Raw genomic sequence first — 20,563 nt, 5'->3', positions numbered from 1 at the left:
AAAAAAAATCACAGCTGAAGAAACAGACAATCTGAATTAGAAATCAAAGAAATTGAATCAATAATTAATAACCTTCCAAAACATAAAGAGCTGGGCTTACTGTGAATTCTATCAGACATTTAAGAAAGAAACTATACCTATTCTCTACAATCTCTTCTAGAACACAGAAGCAGAGGGAATATTTCCTAACTCAGGCCAGCATTACCCTAGTGCCAAAATCTGACAGATACATTATAAGAAAAATAGAAACCAATATGTCTCATGAAGATAGATACCAAAATCTTCAATTAAATATTAGCAAATGAATCCAATAATGTATAAAAAGAATTAGGAACCACACCCAAGTGGGATTTATCCAAGGTAGGCAAGGCTATTTCAGCTTTTGAAAATCAGTTACTGTAATGCATCATATCAACAGACTAATGAAGGAAAATCATGGGATTGTATAAATAGAAGCAGAAAAAGCATTTGACAAAATCTAACACTCATTCCTGATAAAAACTCCCAGCAAACTAGAAAAGGAGGAAAACTTCCTCAACTTGATAAAGAACACCTACCACAAATCCCAGCAGCTAACATCATATTCATTAGTGAGAAACTTGCTTTCTCCACAAAGATCAGGACCAAGGCAAGGGTGTCCCCTTTCCTCACTGCTTTTAACATCATACTACAAGTCCCAGTTAATGCAATTAAAAAAGAAAATAAAAATCACAGAGATTGGGAGGGAAGAAATAAAACTATTTATTTTCAGATGACATGATCATCTGTGTAAAAATCTGAAAGAATCTACATATAAAACTTCTAGAACTAATAAGTGATTATGACAAGACTGCAGGATACAAATATGTAGAAGTCAATTGCTTTCTTATATATAAGCAATGAACAAGTGGAATTTGAAATTAAAAACATATTATCATTTACATGAGAATCCCCCCACACAAAAAGGAATACTTAGGTATAAATCTTAAAAGATATGTACAAAATCTATATGAGGAAAACTACAAAACTCTGATGAAAGACATCAAAGAGCTAAATTAGTGGAGAGATAGATATTCCATATTCATAGATAGGAAGGGTCAATATTGTCAAAATATTAGTTCTTTCCAACTTGATCTATCATTTCATTCCATCCCAGTCAAAATCCCAGCAAGGTATTTTATGAATGTTGACAAAAAGGATTCTAAAGTTTATATGGAGAAGCAAAGGACCCAGAAGAGCCAAAACTCAATATTGAAAGAGAACAAATTTGGAGGACTGACACTATCTGACTTCAAGACTCACTATAAAGGTCCAGTAATCAAGACAATACGGTATTAGTGAAAGGACAGAGTAGTAGATTAATGGAACAGAATAGAGAACCCAAAAACAAACCACATAAGTAGAGACAGTCAACTGATCTTTGACAAGGGAGCAAAAGGCAGTACAGATCTTTGACAAATGTAACAAAAATAGTCTTTTCAACAAATAGTACTAGAACAATGGGACATCCACATATGTGTGTAAGCATGTGTGCACACACAGTCTAGACACAGATCTTAACACCTTCACAAAAATTAACTCAGAGTCGATCACAGACCTAAGTGTAAGACATAAAACTATAAAAGTCTAAAACATAGGAGAAAACCTAGATGATTTTGGGAATGGTGATGACTTTTTAAATACAACACCAAAAACACAATCCATGAAAGAAATAATTGATAAGCTGGATATAATTAAAACTAAAAATCTGCTCAGTGAGAGACAATATTATGAGAAAGAGAAGATAAGCCACAGACTGGAAGTATTTGCAAGACACATCTGATAAAGGACTCTTAAAACTAGACAGTAAGAAAACAATCTGATTTAAAGATAAACAGAAGATCTGAACAGAAACCTCACCAAAGAAGATATACAGATGAAAAGTAAGCATATGTTCACCATCATAGGTTATCAGGAAACTTCAAATTAACATAATAATGAGATACTACTACACACCTTAATTAGAGGGGCCAAAATCCAAAATACTGACATCAAATGCTGGAGAGGACGTGGGGCAACAGAAACTCTCATTCATGACTGTCAGGAATACAAAATTGTATGACCTCTTTGGAAGACATTTTGGTGGTTTCTTACAAAACTAAACATAACCTTACCATATGATTCATTCAAGAAACAATCATGCTCCTTGGTATTTATCCAAAGGATCTAAAAACTTTTACCCACACAAAAACCTGTATGTGGATAAATATACTGGCTTTATCCATAACTGGCAAAACTGGGAAGCAACCAAGATATCCTTCAGTAGGTAAGGGGACAAATAAAGTGTGGTATATCCAGATAATGGATTATTATTCAGCACCAAAAAGAAATGAGCTATCAAGCCATGAAAAGACATGGAGGAAACTTAAATATATATTACTAAGTGAAAGAAGACAACCTGAAAAAACTACATACTGTATGATTTCAACTACAGGTGACCCTGGAACAACACAGAGGTTGGGGTTGACCCCCTTCCATATTAAAAATCCATGTATAACTTTTGACTCCTCAGAAAGTTAATTACTAAAGGCCTGTTGACAAGAAGCTGATAAGATAAACAATTAGTTAATACATATTTTATACATATTATATACTGTATTATTACAGTAAGGTGAGCTAGAGAAATGAAAGTGTTGTGTTATTTAAAAAATCATAAGGAGGGATGCCTGGCTGGCTCAGTCAGAAGAGCTTGCCATGCTTGACCTCAGGGTCATGAGTTTGAGCCCCAGGTGAGGTATAGAGATTACTTAAATAAATCTTAAAAAAAAAATCGTAAGAGAAAATACATTTCCAGGACTGTAAAATACCCAAGTATAAGTTGACCCATACAATTCAAACCTGTGTCAATGATACATGCCATCCTGGAAAAGGAAAAACTATGGAGACGGTAAATAGAGTAGTTGTTGCTACAGATTAGGTGGGAGAGGGGATGAAGAGAGCACAGACTTTCGGGGCAGGGAGACTATTCTGCATAATACAACAACGGTGGATACATGTTACTATACTACATCTGTTAAAACCCATAGAACGTGCAACACCAAGAGCGAACAAGACCGTAAACCTTGTAGTTTGGGTGATGATGATGTTTCAGTGTATGTTCACTCCAACAAATGCACAACTCTGTTGAGTATGTTGACATGACGGAGGCTTTGAGTGTGTGGGGAATATGATATATGAGGGGGAGGGTTATAGAGGAAAACACAGCAAAAAATCTTTGTGACCTTGTGTTTGCCGGAATTCTTAGCCCCAAAGCGCGAACCATCCAGGCAGCTTGCGCCCTGCACAGCCCCACTCTCCGGGTTCCACCTGGGGCGGGAGGCTCAGCCTGGCCCCGCCCTGGAACTCCTCGGGCCCTGCCCCGGCCCTCCTGGCCCCGCCCACCGCCCCACCTTCTCGCGTCCCGCGGCACCAGGCGGGGCGCGCGCCCGCCCGCTTCTCCACCCGGAAGAGCCACCTGAACGGCGAAGTTGAGGCGGTGCGCTGCTCGGCGTCGGTCGGGTGCGCGGGCCCGGCCGAGGAGCCGGCGCCGTGTCTATTTCGCCCAGGCCCGACACAGATCCGTCGGAGCCTGCGCGCCCCCGAGGCCGGCGCCTTGAGCAGCCGGCGCACGCGCCCCGCCCCGCCCCCAGCGGCCTCCTCGAGCTCCCGCCGCCAGGCCGGAGCTCTCCGCGCCCCTTGGTCTCGGGAGCAGCGTGTCTTGGTGACTTCCGACACTTCGTGCCCGCCAGTAAGTGACAGTCGCAGCCTCGTTTCCCCGTTCCTATTATGTTTTTCTCCCCCAGTTCGTCCTAAGTCTCGCTCACATCTGTTAGTTCCCAAACTATTCAACTCCGGGATTGGTCGGGCGACCGAGCTGCCGGGTTGCCGAGCCCGGTTAGTGTCAGAGTCCTGCTGAGGTTTCGTAGGGCAGGGGCTGCGTCCAGAGACGGAAGAGCAGCCCCCTGAGTACAACCCGACTCCACGTTTGCCGAGCGCCCGCGGGCAGTCGAGCGGGCGGGCGGGGAGGAGGTGCCTGGAAGTCGCGGGCTGCCGGCGAGAGGGGCGGGTCCTGGGACGCGGCGCCGCGGGGATATACAAGGGGGCGGGGCTCCCGGTGGGTGCGGCGCGGCCGCTGGGCGGGCGGGGATTCCCGGTGGTCCAGTTGGAAGTGGCAGCTTAGTAGCTCTCCTGACTCTCGTGGACGCTTCAGGCGGTCCAAAGGATGAAGTAGCACGTCGTTGTTATTTTGACCTCACTCAATAAGTAAAAGGAAAGGGAACTTGAAGGTTGTAGAACAATAAGGGTGGGCATGTTTATAGGGGTAGCAAACTGCTTAGAGTTGAACAGTTTTGCGCAGATTTTGAAAGAGGATGCTGTTTTTTTCTTTATTCAAAGCTGCCATTTCAGCAAAGACTAGGCAGAATTTAATCTGACTTTAATTTGAACCATGAACTCTGCAGCTACCTTTTTGCCCTATGTGGAGCTGTTTTTTAAATTGCTCAACTTGTGGCTCCAAATTTAATATGCATTTATAGAATCTTAGAGATTCATTTGTAGCAACTCTTGGGAGTCCATTGTTTTTATTTGTTTGTTTTAAGCAAAGACCATGATCTGGATATATTGTAGGATCAATTATTTCCAAGTGCTTTTTCTGCTTTACCCTTGACTGAATTTATATTACCTAATCAAAACAAATTATCAGTGTAGTGGCGATAATTTGTTCTCACTCATTCTCCTGGATATACGTATACCCATCTGTCAGTCTCACACTGGTGTCCTGTAATTGTGAGAATTCTTGGCCTATGACACATACCCATTTATTTCTTCTACACCTTCTAGAATAGTAGGTTCCCCAAAAGGCAAAATATTAAAGAGCCTGTGTGAACTTCATAAGTCATCTTCTATCGTCTGTTTGTTGGACCAAATACAATAAATGGTGGGTGAAATGAAATGTCAAATTAAATCACACTTGTCCTCCAGTTCTCTTTCCAAACCAAATAAAAGTTTCTTAGATCATCGATTTCAGCCATTTATTTGGAACTGCCCATTGCCATGTTCATGATTGTCACTCCATTTAAATTTAATCCTCTCCTTTGTACTCCTATTCATACTACATTTTTACCACTGTTAGGGCACTGTTTGATTTGATCTGTCCCTTGGTTCTCTGAGGGCATTGAGGATGTTTTATTGTGCTTTTTATTTCCCAGCATGGTATACTAGTATGATAGATATCTGTCTGTATACATGAAAACAGAATGGGGGTAGGTTCTTTTAATCTGTAGGTACAAATTTTAAAAATACATATTGCCAGAGGAATAAGATAGGTGAAGTAATGTAATATAGTATATTTATTTTCCAGTCCTAGTTATTTATCATTTAAAGACCAATTTTCCTTTTGTTTCCTCAGTTTAATTACCTAGTTTCTTTACACTCTTGACAGCTGTTTTTGCTGAAGCCAATAGGTTTCCTAGGTTAGGAGGAGAAAATGAGAAACAAATTCACCTCAAAATGTAAATTTCTGAAGCAGATCTGTTAACTATTCAAGTCAGAACTGGCTATCCATGTATGTTCCATTTATGTAGCAGAAAACCCATGAATATGTATGTGTGTAATGAAAGAGAATGAAAGAGAGAAAGGAGGATATGTTCTTTGTATGAAAAAAACCTAGAACTACAACACATGCAAAGAAGTAATGTTAGCCAAAAGACTGCTGTTTAAGATTTTATACCTGAGAACAAATGTGTATATAGAATGTGGTTAAAAAAAGGGGAAAGTACTTTTTCATATCATTTCACAGGGTTAATGAGGAAGTTTGGGGAAAAGATAAGGGAAAGCCATTGGACCATTTTGGATTTCAATGATCAGTATAAAGAGAATTCTTTGACTTTGGTTTAGCTTCACTTTCTTAAAAAATACATTTACTAAGTGACTGTAACGGGTAATTCAGATCTAATTAAGATTTTAATTCAGATAATATTTTGAGTTTATAGTGTGGCCCATAACAATTTACAACCCGTTTGTTTTGTTATTTTTTTGTTAACTTGTGTCTAAGTCACAATATCAAAGTTATAATCCGGTCTTTTTCTTTAATCACCTTTTTTTTTTAATCACCTAGATTCAAAATGAATAGTGATCAAGTTACACTGGTTGGTCAAGTGTTTGAATCCTATGTTTCGGAATACCATAAGAATGATATTCTTCTAATCTTGAAGGAAAGTGATGAAGATGCTCATTACCCAGTTGTAGTTAATGCCATGACACTTTTTGAGACTAACATGGAAATTGGGGAATATTTCAATGCATTCCCGAATGAAGTACTAACAGTTTTTGATAGTGCTCTGCGAAGATCGGCCTTGACCATTCTCCAGTCCCTTTCTCAACCTGAAGGTGCCTCTATGAAGCAGAACCTTCATGCCAGGATATCAGGTAAATCTCTTAAGGATTTTACTGCTACTTACTCTCTCGGAACATTTTGAGAAATTTTAACACATATTGAACTCAGAGCACTAAGACATAATTGATATTTATACTTAAAAATATATTTATTGTGTAGTTGATAGTCACTTTTAGAGCAGAGTAATGATTTTATACTGTTCCTCTGGACATTTGGAAGGCTGGGATATTATCCATGCCAACCGGGGGGAAGGAGACTGTATGGAGACAACATTATGTTATTGTGCCCATATACATACATCAATATGTGTGTATAAAATTGTAATTCAGAACAGCTTTATGAGCGTTTGTGACTACTAACAAAAGAATTGATCATACCAAGAATTAGGAAAGTGGTACATTCTACCTTGTGGTCTTCAAAACAATTTTAGGAAATTTACTATTTTTATATTTCAAGTTTAGTATTATGCTGGTCACCTGTTTAGGCACTCAGTTTTTGTCGAATGAATGACAGATTAAGTATCTTAATTTTTAAGATGCTGTAGTGGAGCAATCAGCTTGTGGCAAAGCTCTGTCTTTAAATTACCGCAGATTAAGTTGGAGTACACATGTACTATTTTGTTTAGAAATACTTTATAGTACATTTCAGAAAGGTGGAGATTTATAATCAACAACAATGCTTGCTGTGATTCGAAAAAGATGAGTCAGTATAGTAGAACTTTTTGGAGACTAATTAAGATCCCCTCCAAAAGACCATATATTTGATTTAATTGAAAAAGTATTTTATCTAGAATAAAATTAGGAATATTATAAATCTTTAAGCATTAGGACACTAGATAATCTCTTGGTAGGATCAAGAACAAATATTACTTTATAATAATGTTGCAAAAAGATTGCTAAAAGGGATTTTAGTTAATGTTACTGAAATGGTATTTAAGAATGGTTTTAGTTTTAGGCTGTCCTTATGTTTAAATATGTTTCCATGCTTAGCTTAAATATCAAAATTTTGTCCGCCTAGGTGACCCTATTGGTTTCAGGTAAATTTAGCCTTTTTTTTTTTCTCTAATTTTCTGAAAAAGTAAACTGCATAAAATTATGTTATTACCATGGCACATTCATTCTACAAACATATTAAGTTTAGGCATTTGCTAGTCTTTTGGGAAACCAAAATAGTAGGGTATAGTCCCTCATCTAAAGAAGCTCAAGGCTGTAGGGGAGATAGCTATATAGTCAGTTATTTACCAATGGTGTTCATATGCCCAAAGCTACCTGTCTATGTGCATGTTAAACGTAATTGTAAAGGAACTTAGTGGCAGCTTTTATGTTGTGTGATGCATGCCTCACTTGTGGTAGGTGCAAGATATATTAGCCCACAGAGCAAGGAGTGAATTCTAGCAGATTCACAGGCAGGGATGGAAGTGTCCCGAGCAGAATGATCCAGGGATGGAAGTAGTCTGGTTTTAGGTGTATTGCAGCTTCATCTTGGACTCCAGGAAAGGCATTCAGTTATGAAAACAGGTTGCCTCCATGTTTCAGTCTCCTTAGGAACCTAAGACATTTTCTGGTTTGTTTTTACAGGATATACGTGGCTCTTTGTCTTCTGGGATTTTTTTTTTTTTTAAGATTTTATTTATTTATTTGACAGAGAGAGAGATCACAAGTAGGCAGAGAGAGAGGTAAGCAGGCTCCCCACTGAGCAGACAGCCCGATGCGGGGCTTGATGTACATCACACACCACCACCACCCTTTCTCTGGTACTGTTGAAGAACATACTTAGTAACATATGTAGTAAGACAGAAAATTTAAAATAAGTTTACATTTCTAGGAAAACACTGTCTTAGCATCTTTTTTAGTGTTAAGATTTTGATTGTATATGGTCACTTTTGCTTAACATATGGCCTTATCTTTATATTTTAAGCTTATTTAAAGCTTATTTTAAGCTCCCTCTACCTGCCACTCCCCCTGCTTGGGCGCTTGCTCTCTGTCAAATAAATTAAATAAAATCTTAAAAAAAAAAAAAAAAAAAGGATTTTCTTTGGCCTTTTGTACCTTTTAAAGAGTTGCCTGTTCATTAATGGTGAAAAACAAGTTTTTTAAGGGATAAATGGTGCTGATATGGTTAAACCTATAGGTGATTCAAGGCTTGGAAACAGATTTATATATTAATAAATTCTGAAACTAACTAAAAAAAGTAAGAGCCTTCTAGCGCTTGGGGATCTGGTCGTTATGCTACCCTCCCTCCCTTTATCACTCAGCTTTGTGGTTTACTCAGTCATCAGTTGATTTTATGTGTTGCCTGTGGTAGTATGCTTTTTGTTGAATGAGGTTACAATTACATGCTGTATTTAGATTCTACTGTGACGGCCCTCTTATGAAAACCAGCCCTTTTTAAAATTCTGGTTATTATGTCATTTGGATATACACTTTTATTTTTTTTTTAATGATTTTATTTGTTTGAGAGAGAGCACAGAGGGAGAGTGAGAGGGAGAAGCAGATTCTCCAGTGAGTGGAGAGCCTGATGGCAGGGCTTGGTTCCAGGACCCTGGGATCATGACATGAAGGCAGGTGCTCACCAACTGAGCCACCCAGGTGCTCCTGGATATGTACTTTTAGAAAAAGTCCACTGATCGTTGTTTTTCAAAATAATCCTTTTCTCTTTTCTTGGTTGAGCTGATCTGATTTTTTTTTTTTTCTTAAAAAGAACTCAAATTTTTGTTCTGAAGTTACACCTTCTTCCCTAGGAAATATGAAAAGAATATATTCCATGGAGTCAAATTCCAAGATGTAAGTTGATGGGTTTTTGTTGTTTCTCTCATTAGGTTTGCCTGTTTGTCCTGAGTTGGTGAGGGAGCACATCCCTAAAACCAAGGATGTGGGACACTTTTTATCTGTCACTGGGACAGTAATTCGAACAAGTCTGGTGAAGATCCTGGAGTTTGAGCGGGATTACATGTGTAACAAATGCAAACATGTATTTGTGGTCAAGGCTGACTTTGAGCAGTACTATACCTTCTGCCGGCCATCCTCCTGTCCCAGCTTGGAGAGCTGTGATTCTTCAAAATTCACTTGCCTCTCAGGCTTGTCTTCATCTCCAACTAGGTGTAGAGATTATCAGGAAATCAAAATTCAAGAACAGGTAAATGATCAGATAAATGAGAAAAATAACAACTTTGAAGGTTTTTTCAGCTGTGGGCAAATTACCAGGACGAGGAAACCAATACAGGACAACAAATGGAACTTGTGTCATCACACAGTATAGTTGCACATATATCAGAATACAGTCTTTAGAGACATACAGTAATCATCTCTGTATAGAAAGCATTGGCAAAAGGGTTGTGGACTGACAATAATTATGTTAAAATTAAGTGAATATTTAAAAAGTTCAAACAAGCTGTATTTAAGGGATAGGAGAAAAATTAAATGGGTTTAAGTGATTGCTAAACATTGGAGTGGTCAGGATTTGGGATTTAGGCCTAAATTGTATTTGCTGGTCCACTAAGGCATACATAGACACTCTTTAACATGTCAGAGTGTGCAAGGTTTTCCTTTACTTGCCGATGAAACACAAAGGCGCATTCAGCGTTGAGGACTCAAACTCATGTCATTCTTTATACACCATTCTTAACACATGGCCTCTATTATTAGTCCAGGATGGTAGTTACAGCTCTGTCACTGCCGTATGCTAGGCCGGGAGGAGGGAAGTGGAGGGACAGACAACAGCATCAGCCATCTACCCCAAGTCTCCATTCAAGCCATCTTCCTTGAAGTCTCACACCATTTCTACTCCTATTACATTGGCCAGAGCTTAGTCATGTGACCATGCTTAGGTGCAGGGGAGCTGGGAAATATAGTCTTTTTATTATGTACATGTCCACGTGGAATAAAAACAGGGTTCTGTCACTAAGGAATAATCAAAGGAACCATGACTGGTCCCAAGTCTTGGGACTAGAGGTCAGGAAAAAACTACGTGTCTTCTAGGTAAGTAACTTTGTAATTATGTTTACTAATTGGAGTGCATGTTTATTTTGACCATCCACAAGGTAGATTATATTTGGAGATATTTTTCCATAATGGTGTTTTTATTTTACTCTGGTTTTAGTGAGTTTGTAAATGGGTAATAAGCACAACTTTCAAGAAAATTCTATAAATCCCAATCATAATTAAATTAATTGTATGATAATACCAGGGAAATAGAAACAGTAATTTCAAGAACTGCTAGGCTTCTAGTAAGCATGTATTTAAGCATACTCAGTATGTGTCTGCTTTTCCTTGCTAGGTGCAAAGGCTATCTGTTGGAAGTATTCCACGATCTATGAAGGTTATCTTGGAAGATGACTTAGTAGACAGCTGCAAATCTGGTGAGAATTTGCTTTTGCTAGCTTATATAACTTATATAACTTTTTATTTTCCTGAGAGCACTGGGAAGTGAGTGTGAAGGCTTAATTACTCATCTTGAGAATAGAAACTCATGTGGAGGTGGGAGGTGATACATAACAGGAACGAAGCTGGCTTAGCATTCCTATCCAGCCACTTGTTTTATAAATTGAAGAACCCAACCTGCCCAAGGTCACATGGAGAGTTAAGTAGCAGAACTAGAATATGCACGCAGATCTATTGACTTTTGTCCACTTTGGTCTTTTCAGTATATCCTTGCTTAACAGCAGCAACTTTAAAAATTGTAGTAGATTTAGCCTTTGGTTAAATAAAATGCATCAGATAGTATGACTGTGTCAGATGTTACTGTACTCTTATTGCTATCTAGAAGAAAGTAGGTGATTATTCCTCTCTCCTCTGTGCTGGTGACACCCGTTTGGAGTCACATTGATTTTGTCCTCTGAGGGATCTCAGTATTTCTATTGGCCAATTGCCCGAATTGGGAAGGAACTGAAAACCATACTGAAAAGAACTGTGGGTGTTTAGCATAGAGAAGCCTCAGGAAGGACATGACAGCCAACTTTTCATTAATTGGAAGGTTGTCATACAGAAATGGAATTACTGTTACAGAAGATATTATACTATTGGGGTTCAGTAGGCTGAAGCTCCAGGAAGGTAGATTTTTGACTCAATATCTAATAATATAAGGGGTTCACCATGGGACTCAGATGATGTTGAGTTTCTTTTCCCAGAGACAGTCGAGCATAGGGTGTACAGCATCTTGGTAGTGACTTAGGTCTCATGATGGCAGTTGGTCTGGATGATCTACAATGTTTGGCAAAACAAAGACTGTGAGCCTCAGAGCTGTTCTGGAAATCTGAGGGCTCCAGAAGGGTTTATTGCGATGTCATCTTGGTTATATTTTGATTTTGAGGCTAATCAGACCACTCATAGCTTTCTTTTGCCCTATCTCAACTCATCTCGCTGCTCTTGTTCTCATTGGGGAGCCTGGGAAGAATCAAACATTAAAGCTTTTGTGGAAAAGGATACCTGGGTGGCTCTGTCAGTTGAGTGTCTGAGTCTTGGTTTCAGCTCAGGTCATGATCTCAGGGTTGTGGGACTGAGCCCTGTGTCAGGCTCTCTGCGTAGGGCAGAGTCTGCTGGAGATTATCTCCTTTGCCCTCCCCCTCTGTTCCTCCCACTGCTTGTGCTCGCTCTCTCTTTCTCTAAAATAAATAAATGAAATCTTAAAAAAAAAAAAAAAAAGTATTTGTGGAAGGGCAAGGATTAATATCAGCCCACATGTATAGAATGGAAGTGTTCTACATTGAATTTTAAAATTATTGTTTTTATAAAGAATATAGTAGGTAGGGACGAGTTTTACTGGAAAAATTAATAAGGGGTTTTGTAAATCAGCAGTGCTGCTCAAGAGAGTACTCTAAAAAAATTTTTTTAAAAAAGTACTCTCTTCTGCAATAGCCACATTTTTCTTTTTTTTAAATTTGACAGAGATAACAAGTAGGCAGAGAGGCAGGCAGAGAGAGGAAGGGAAGCAGGCTCCCTGCTGAGCAGAGAGCCCGATGCGCCCGGGGCTCCATCCCAGGACTCTGAGATCATGACCCGAGCTGAAGGCAGAGGTTTTAACCCACTGAGCCACCCAGGCACCCCGCAATAGCCACATTTAAGTATCATGAAATATTCTTAATAAAATTTGATATTTTAAAAGGGTTTTTATTTTTATTTATTATTATTATTTTTTTAAGATTTTGTTTATTTGACAGAGAGATCACAAGTAGGCAGAGAGACAGACAGAGAGAGAGGAGGGGAAGCAGGCTCCTTGCTGAGCAGAGAGCCCGATGTGGGGCTCGATCCCAGGACCCTGAGATCATGACCCGAGCTGAAGGCAGAGGCTTTAACCCACTGAGCCACCCAGGCACCCCTTAAAAGGGTTTTTAAAACAAATGTATTATTTTACATATGTAATGTGAAAAGAAAGAATAAGAGAATAAAGGGAGCTTTTTTTCAGTTGTTGGTAGAAGCTAGGGCTGTAAAATTGACATGGCACTGGTTGGCTAAAGGTAAAGATCTCAGACACCGAGGGGATTGCCTTCAAAGGGGTAATCTGAAAGTTTTAGTCAGAAACTTTTTACCAAAACTGACAGGCACTGAAGACTCTAGTATGGAGTTGAAAAGTCTTTTGGATTTCCAGAATTTTAGTCCCTAAAAAAGTTATCCTAGAACTGTGAAACTTTGGTCAGTTTCTCTGAGGTTACTGTTTCCAGCCCTACAAAAGGCAGATGGCAGCCTGCCCCTAAAGCCAGCAGCTTCTGCTCCCCATACACATTCCCAAGGCCTTGACCAGACCTGTGTCTATGAAGGTTTGAGAGCTTATTCTTTTTCTTTCCTCTTCTTATTCCAAATAACTTTAAAACTGTTGCTTTTACTGTTTGCCTAGGAATTTCCACTTGCTTTTTTAAAAAAAGATTTTATTTATTTATTTGACAGAGAGAGAAATCACAAGTAGGCAGAGAGGCAGGCAGAGAGAGGGGGGGGAAGCGGGCTCCCTGCTGAGCAGAGTGCCCGATGCGGGGCTCGATCCCAGGACCCTGAGATCATGACCCGAGCCGAAGGCAGAGGCTCAACCCACTGAGCCACCCAGGTGCCCCTCCACTTGCTTTTTAACATTTAGGTTATATTGAAGGTAGGTCAGAAAATGGAAATGGCTGGTGAACTTCAGCTGGGTATTTACGATTGTTTCTTAATTCACCTCAACATTCCCTGCTTTAAGTATTTCCTGTTCTTACTCAGACCTTAATCTCACTCACCCTGAGTCTGTAAAGAAAACTCATAGCACAAATGTGTCCCTTGGCAGAAAGAGGTATGTCTAATTTCTTATTCTACATCCCTGTTCTCTCCTACCAGACAGATCAAAAGTGCTTAATTTCTCCAAATTCCATTTTCTTTTTCTTTTAACATAGATTTCTCCAAATGCCTCATTTGTAAAATATTTATGAGCTGCCATTTCATTAAAACAATGAGGCAAACAACTGTGGAAATACAGGAGTTCAGTATCTAGGGTCAAAAGTAATTCTTGGTCAAGAGACTGCCCCCATCCACCCAAGAATCACCAACCTATAGTTCGAAATTTATGTCAAATATATTAACAGTTTATAGTTGTCTAAACAGTACTCCATGGAAATAAGTTTTGATCATGGATTGCCTGCTAAATGGACCAGGCTGTGGCAAAGTTCTTTTTTCATATAGGACTCTAGATTTTAACCAAAACCTATAATATCTGGATCAGCAAAGTAGTGCTTATGTAAGCTTAGCATGAACATGAAAGTATCCTTTGATAGAAAATAAGATGTTTTCATGCAGTACATCTAAACTGAATTCTTTCTGCACTGAAAAAATCTAAGCTATTTTTCTTTCAGATGTCACTAATAATAACGGATGGAAGTGTCTGTCAACAGCGCTTTTTTCATTTATCCATTGCTACAAACCTCTGCAGAATGAAAAGATAAATGGCATAATCCTTACCCTTCAGGAATTTATAGTCTGGTTGGGAACCCCAATCTGACACATGCAGAGTAGTAAAGTCGGAGGTTGTGTCCTGATAACTGCCAGTGCAGCAGGGGATCAGAGACGGGTCCGGCTGGGGGTGGCTGCCATGGTAAATGGGCTGCAGAAGATGAAGCGGCACAAAGACAGAGGCTGCTACAAAGTAAGAATTGTAGTTCCCTGCAAATGACATCATTTATGACTTACTACAGAAAAGTTTAACAAGGCTTAGTGTAATAGCTAATACTTAGCTGTTGAGCGTATATTATATTCTAGATATTGTAAGAAGTAATATACAAACATTTTCTGACTTAATTTTCACTGTGGTCCTGTGACATAAATATAACTATTTCCATTTTGTAGGTCAAAACTTGTAGGCTCAGCAAAGTGAGATAATTTGCCCTAGGACATAACCAGTGAGTGGAGGAGCTGGGATTTGAACCCAAATCTGATAAAATCAGTGCTCTTAGCCATTCTTCAGGACACTACATTTTTCACATTATCACTGCTATCGAAGTCAATTACTTCAATAATCAGTTATTGATTAATTCAATAACGGGTGCTGTATCTAAAAGTAAAGTTTCTATTTGACTAATTTAGAAACAACCTAAGTATAATTCATTAAAATGATAGTAAAGGACTGTTCCAAGTGCTCGTTTAAAGTTACCCCAGTCATTTTCACCTAAAAATTTAGGGCAAACAATATAGTACATGATCGTTATTCTTGCTTTAGTTTGAAAACCATCCAAGCAGTGGCTTCGAAAGATCTTGAAAACACAGGCAAAGCACCTACTGAATGTGTTTGTCACCATTTATTATAAAGTTGCCTTTAGCTAGAAATAAGCCCTCTGTTCTGTCATTGCTATCACCAGTTCCGTTCATTTAGCATTTACAGAACACTTTCTTTAGAAAATCAAAAGCTCTGCAGATTATACATTACACATTGAAACTTAAAGAGTAAAAGGCATTTTGCGTCAGCAAATACCATGTATTTGACACAGGGAAAATGAAGACTTGCCAGTTAGTTCAGAAGACGCTATTTATTGCACAGATTATAAATACCATGTTGGATTTGGAGTATGTCCAACATTTATATTCAATAAGATTTTGAGGACTAGGCTTATCTTTTCTTCTTCTGGCCCCCTTATCTCTTATACCAAAATACCGAATGCCAACCATTCATTCATATATACCTGTTAATTGATGCACTGAATTGTATGTAATAATAAGCACACATGTTAATGTTTGGAGAATGTGCCCATGAAAGACCCAAGGCCTCCTAGGAAAACCTGTAGAAGGTTAATATTCTGATCACCAGTAATAGAATTTCCTCAGGTGGGAAGGAACCAACCAGAAGGAACAAGCAGGATTTATCTTGTGTGCTTTCATAGTTTATGAAAAAGAGCTTTGAAGTAAAACAGTGTTCACTTATTTCTTAGTTCATTCATCTGTTTTTTTAAGGCAGTAAGTAAAATATCAATAAAGGATACGTAAAAATTAATATATAAGAAACTAAAACTAGTGTCAGTTATCACAAGATTGTCTCCTTTCCTGACACCAAACTGATTATAGCTTAACCTTCCAGCTGCAGTTTCTACATATTCTTTAAATGAGAACTATATGGTTAGGGATTATTAGAAGATGAACATTTCACCCCTTATAATAACAATTAATAAATCATCTGGTAAGCTATTTTTCCAGTGAAGGGTAATAATTTGCTGTGATTATCATGTGGTAGATTAAGAAAAACAAAAATGCTGACTTTAGCTTTTAGCTAAAGATACAAGTGCTTGTAAAAACAAACCAAAACAGAAGGGAAAAGTAGGAAACCTGTGGTGTTCCTTTGCCTTCATATTGTTTTCTGGAGGAGTGTTTACTATTCTAAACCTGGTGGGAGAGTGGTTTATTTATTTCTGGATCTGTGTGATGCAAGTCTATGCCCAGCAAGCAGTGTGCTCCTCCTGGACTTTGCTGCTACTTGGTGCTCTCTCCTAGGTGATGACCTCACTATTTACGGAGTTGTAATGCAACGGTGGAAGCCCTTTCAGCAAGATGTGCGCTGTGAAGTGGAGATAGTCCTGAAAGCCAATTATGTCCAAGTAAATAATGAGCAGTCTGCAGGGATCATCATGGATGAGGAGGTCCAAAAGGAATTTGAAGATTTTTGGGAGTCCTATAAAAGTGATCCATTTGCAGGTTTGTGATTAAAGGTATAAAGCTGATAATTATTAATGGCATTTCATTAAGTAGTTAAATATGAGGTCTATGATTGGGAGGAGCCTTGCATGCTAGAAAACTCAATGGCTGAACTCAAAAGGTGGTAGCAGTCATCAGTACTTTTAGCCGTAGTTTCCTTTTGAAGAGCCCTTTGCTGGTATAGTCTTTTTTAATTTAGAGATCTTTTGGAAAATAAAAGCTGGATTACAAGAGATTTTCCATTTCTGTTATTTTAGACATCTCTTATACTGCCAGTTTTCTCCCTTCTTTACCAATAAATATACAATTCCTCTGTAAGTAGACAAGACACATCCTACTATGAAACGTCATCCTATGAAAGTCTTCTTTTCTCATGTACCTGAGATAATAAAGACAACTTCACACTATTTTAACTGAAGATTTTTAATATATATATATTTTTTTAAGATTTTATTTATTTATTTGACAGAGAGAGATCACAAGTAGACAGAGAAGCAGGCACAGAGAGAGAGGGAAACAGGCTCCCTGCTGAGCAGAGAGCCCGATGTGGGACTCGATCCCAGGACCAGAGAGGGAGAGAGCGAGCACAGGCAGACAGAATGGCAGGCAGAGGCAGAGGCAGAGGGAGAAGCAGGCTCCCTGCCAAGCAAGGAGCCCGATGTGGGACTCGATCCCAGGACGCTGGGATCATGACCTGAGCCGAAGGCAGCTGCTTAACCAACTGAGCCACCCAGGCATCCCATTAACTGAAGATTTTTAAATATGTAGTCAGTAGGAAAGAAGTGATGAGAGATAGAAGGATGCAAAATATAAGCTTTGTCATCACAGCAAAAACTTTTGATTGTGGCAGTAAGATACATAAACTAAAACATTACAGCCTTTAGGTTCATAGAATATTTTTTTATTTAAAAATTCCAAAGATATAAAACACCGGTTAAATCTTCAAATGTCTGTTTTCATTCTTCCTTGGAGGCATCTACTGAGAAAAATAAACTGAAGCCTGTGATAGACTATTTTTAATAAACTTCATCTTAAGTCTCACACATACTGATTACTTTATTCTTAAATACTAAAGTGGGGCTCTCTATGTCGTGGCTTTATTAAGCAAACCCTTTAAGAACCATATATATTTTTAAAGGAATTTCTGTATTTAAAATTGTTTCTTAGGGTCGGGTCCTCACAAAAATCTGTAACTCTTCCTTGGACCACAGTCATTTCTTACTAATTGCAGTGCCACACAGCTCAGCTGTTCCTGTTACAGTGAAGGAAGGGGATCATATAGTGTTCTACCCAGACCAAGAGAAGTGCTTTGTGCTGTCAATTCAAGAGTCTATCTTGTTTCAATTAGAAGGTTATGGATGTACAGCTCATTTACTGGATAAAAGGAAGAAGTAAATATAATGACCTTATAAGAAACATAAGTAAGAAGAGAGAGAAAACAAGGCAATGTTTTTTTAGTGCAAATGGATTCTGCTTTCTTAGTTTTCTGAGTACTCAGTACCAGTACTGTACTTTATCAATTCAAAGTGTATGCGTGCTAGTTGGGGGAAATAAGGGAAGGGGTGGTGGAAGCGGACAGCTGTATCTGGAAGGATGTCTTCATTTTGCTAGTCTAATGCCAGGGATTTCACTCCTCAGCTCTTGGAGTTTGATCTGCTTCACTAAGATCTGACACTGGTACTGTCTAGAAGGTGAAGACTTTGTTCCAGTCTGCAGTAACATCTGGGACCCTCTGACCCTGGTGCCTAGATGCTGAATAGAAACCCAAATGTAGGGATTGGGGTCTGTTGGGCCATGTGAACCGATTCAGGGATGACTCAGATCTGGGAAGATCTAGAAGTCCTATTCTCCTTGGGGTAACTGAGGGCCATGCCACAAGAATGAGCTGGTAGGCTCTAGACACACGATTAACGTGGTCTAGAAGCAGAAATTTGGGAGGGAGCTAGAGTTGGGGGCGTATTCACTCTAATTCATTCTCTTCCATGGTACAGCCATGGCCTCTATCGCCATGATTCAAGGAACTTTAGACAACAAATTTAAGGGAATAGTTCTTCCCTTTTATTCTTCTCTGGTACTTCAGACCTCACTTTATATCTTTTGTGTTAACTACTTTGGGAGTAAACATTGAGATCCGAAATAAGCATAAGTAATAGAGGTAATATAATAGCTTAACAGTTAAGTGTGTCAGGTGTTGTTCTATGTGCTATATACTTATTAACTCCTTTGATCCTCAACAGTTCTGTAAGATACCATTATCATTCCATTTTACAGATAAGAAAATAGGGGCAGAGAGGTTAAGAAACTTGCCCAAAGTCAGATGGGTAGTAAGTAGTAGCACTGGGATGTGATCCAGGCCTCTGACCCCCGAGCCTGTGCTCTTTACCACTGGGATATGTTTCCTGTTAGCACATCAGTCACTGAATCTACCTTTATTCAGCACAGAGGGCACAGAAGTCTCCCAGGTCAGTTTGCCTACTCCTAAACCTGCTTGTTGGGGCTATTCCTTCTTTCTTTGTGTGTGTAATTCTGGTCAGAATTTACCTACCTGCTGTAATGTCTTATTTGCTTAGATCCCAAACCTTCTTCCTCTTTTTCCTTTGGGCTTTCGTCCTTAGGAAAGAGAGGGATTCCCTTTGGTGCTTAAGGAGCTGCCTTCTAGGATTTACTAATTCTTTTTTCTGATTCTCATTTTACTAAAAGATTTTCTTTCTTCACATTTCTGCCATCCCAAGTCATGTCACCCTACATTGTCATTGGATCAATTCTGATTCATTACAATAAGGAGCTTTTGTGCATAAGGCCATAAATTCTGGACAAAGCCCTCTTCCTTTCCCTAATGCTTTGGCAGAAAAGCTTCTGGAACTGGAATAATCAGCTAAATATTTACATGATTATTTTCCTCCTCAAATAGAGCTGCCTCTGAAACATGAGCACAAACATGGAAGCCCTGAAACACACAAATTAGTTGCCAGCATGTGGAGAGAACCATCACAGTAGCGGGTTCCACATAAGTGAAGACAAGCTTAGGACAGGCTTGTTAGGATGGTATAGGTTCTAAGAGCCCCTGCTGGTTAATTAGGCCAGTGATCAAATGAAATACCTGCTTTATTTATATGTGGGACAGGCAGATTATCAGATTTGGTGTTTTGGCATTTCTGAAAACAAACTCAAACAGTGATATTTTCTTACTTAAAGCCCATGATCAGGCACCTGGGTGGCTCAGTGGGTTAATCCTCTGCCTTTGGCTCAGGTCATGATCTCAGGGTCCTGGGATCGAGCCCCACATCGGGCTCTCTGCATAGCAGGGAGTCTGCTTCCCCCTCTCTCTCTGCCTGCCTCTCTGCCTACTTGTGATCTCTCTCTCTGTTACATGAAGAAATAAAAAATCTTTTTAAAAAAAGCATATGATCAGGGGCACTTGGGTGGCTCAGTTGTTGAGCATCTGCCTTTGGCTCAGGTCATGATCCCGTGGTCCCAGGGTCCTGGGATCCTGATATGGGGCCCTGCATCCACCTCCCTGCTCAGCGGGGAGCCGGCTTCTCTCTCTACCTCTGCCTTCTGCTCCCCCTACTTGTGACCGCTCCCCCACCGTCAAGAAGATAAATTTAAAAATCTTAAAAATAAAGCACATGATCAGGAGCATCTGGATGGCGCAGTTGGTTAAGCCCGTGACTCTTGGTTTTGGCTCAGGTCATAATCTCATGGCCCTGAGATTAAGCCCCAAATTGGGCTCCATGCTCAGTGTAGAGTCTGCTTGAGATTCTCTGTCTCTCCCTCTACCCCTCCTGCTCATGCTCTCTCTCTAAAATAAAAAAAAATCTTAAACAACAACACATGATCAGAAGAATCTGAGACTTCCCTCTTGGATTGCTAGAATTATAATTTATATGATCTTTTTAATACTGTGATACCCTGGTAACTTATTCTAGGTAAAGAGACTTTACCAAATTGTTCAGAGCAAATGCTGAATTGACTCACAGGGTAGATTATTTTACTTCTTTCTTAGACCTCTGGAGAAGCTCCATGAGCTCCAAGTACCTCT

At 39.3% G+C, this 20,563-nt stretch overlaps 1 protein-coding gene across 10 annotated transcripts in view; it reads left to right on the top strand.

Moving 5' to 3' along the window:
• Nucleotides 1-3,662: 3,662 nt before the first annotated feature.
• MCM9 (minichromosome maintenance 9 homologous recombination repair factor) overlaps nucleotides 3,663-20,563 on the top strand; it is an 87,935-nt gene continuing 71,034 nt past the window's right edge. For 8 of the 10 annotated variants that reach the window (XR_004383237.1, XM_032862402.1, XM_032862400.1 and 5 more), the window contains exons 1-5: nucleotides 3,663-3,745; nucleotides 6,113-6,423; nucleotides 9,210-9,526; nucleotides 10,667-10,748; nucleotides 16,321-16,521. Coding sequence is in view for 9 of the 10 variants with exons in the window: in XM_032862402.1 (XP_032718293.1) it covers nucleotides 6,120-6,423; nucleotides 9,210-9,526; nucleotides 10,667-10,748; nucleotides 16,321-16,521 (904 nt within the window). In the remaining variant the exon portion in view is untranslated. Of the gene's footprint in view, nucleotides 3,746-4,876; nucleotides 4,934-6,112; nucleotides 6,424-9,209; nucleotides 9,527-10,666; nucleotides 10,749-16,320; nucleotides 16,522-20,563 lie in introns of those variants that run through there. The other 2 variants (XM_032862401.1, XM_032862403.1) reach the window with 2 other exon arrangements.

The sequence above is a fragment of the Lontra canadensis genome, unplaced genomic scaffold (assembly GCF_010015895.1).
Source record: "Lontra canadensis isolate GAN:19392208 unplaced genomic scaffold, GSC_riverotter_1.0 scaffold23, whole genome shotgun sequence".
Classification (NCBI taxonomy): Eukaryota; Metazoa; Chordata; class Mammalia; order Carnivora; family Mustelidae; genus Lontra; species Lontra canadensis.
Note: the sequence above shows the minus strand (reverse complement) of the source record. Positions and strands in the feature narration are given on the sequence as shown.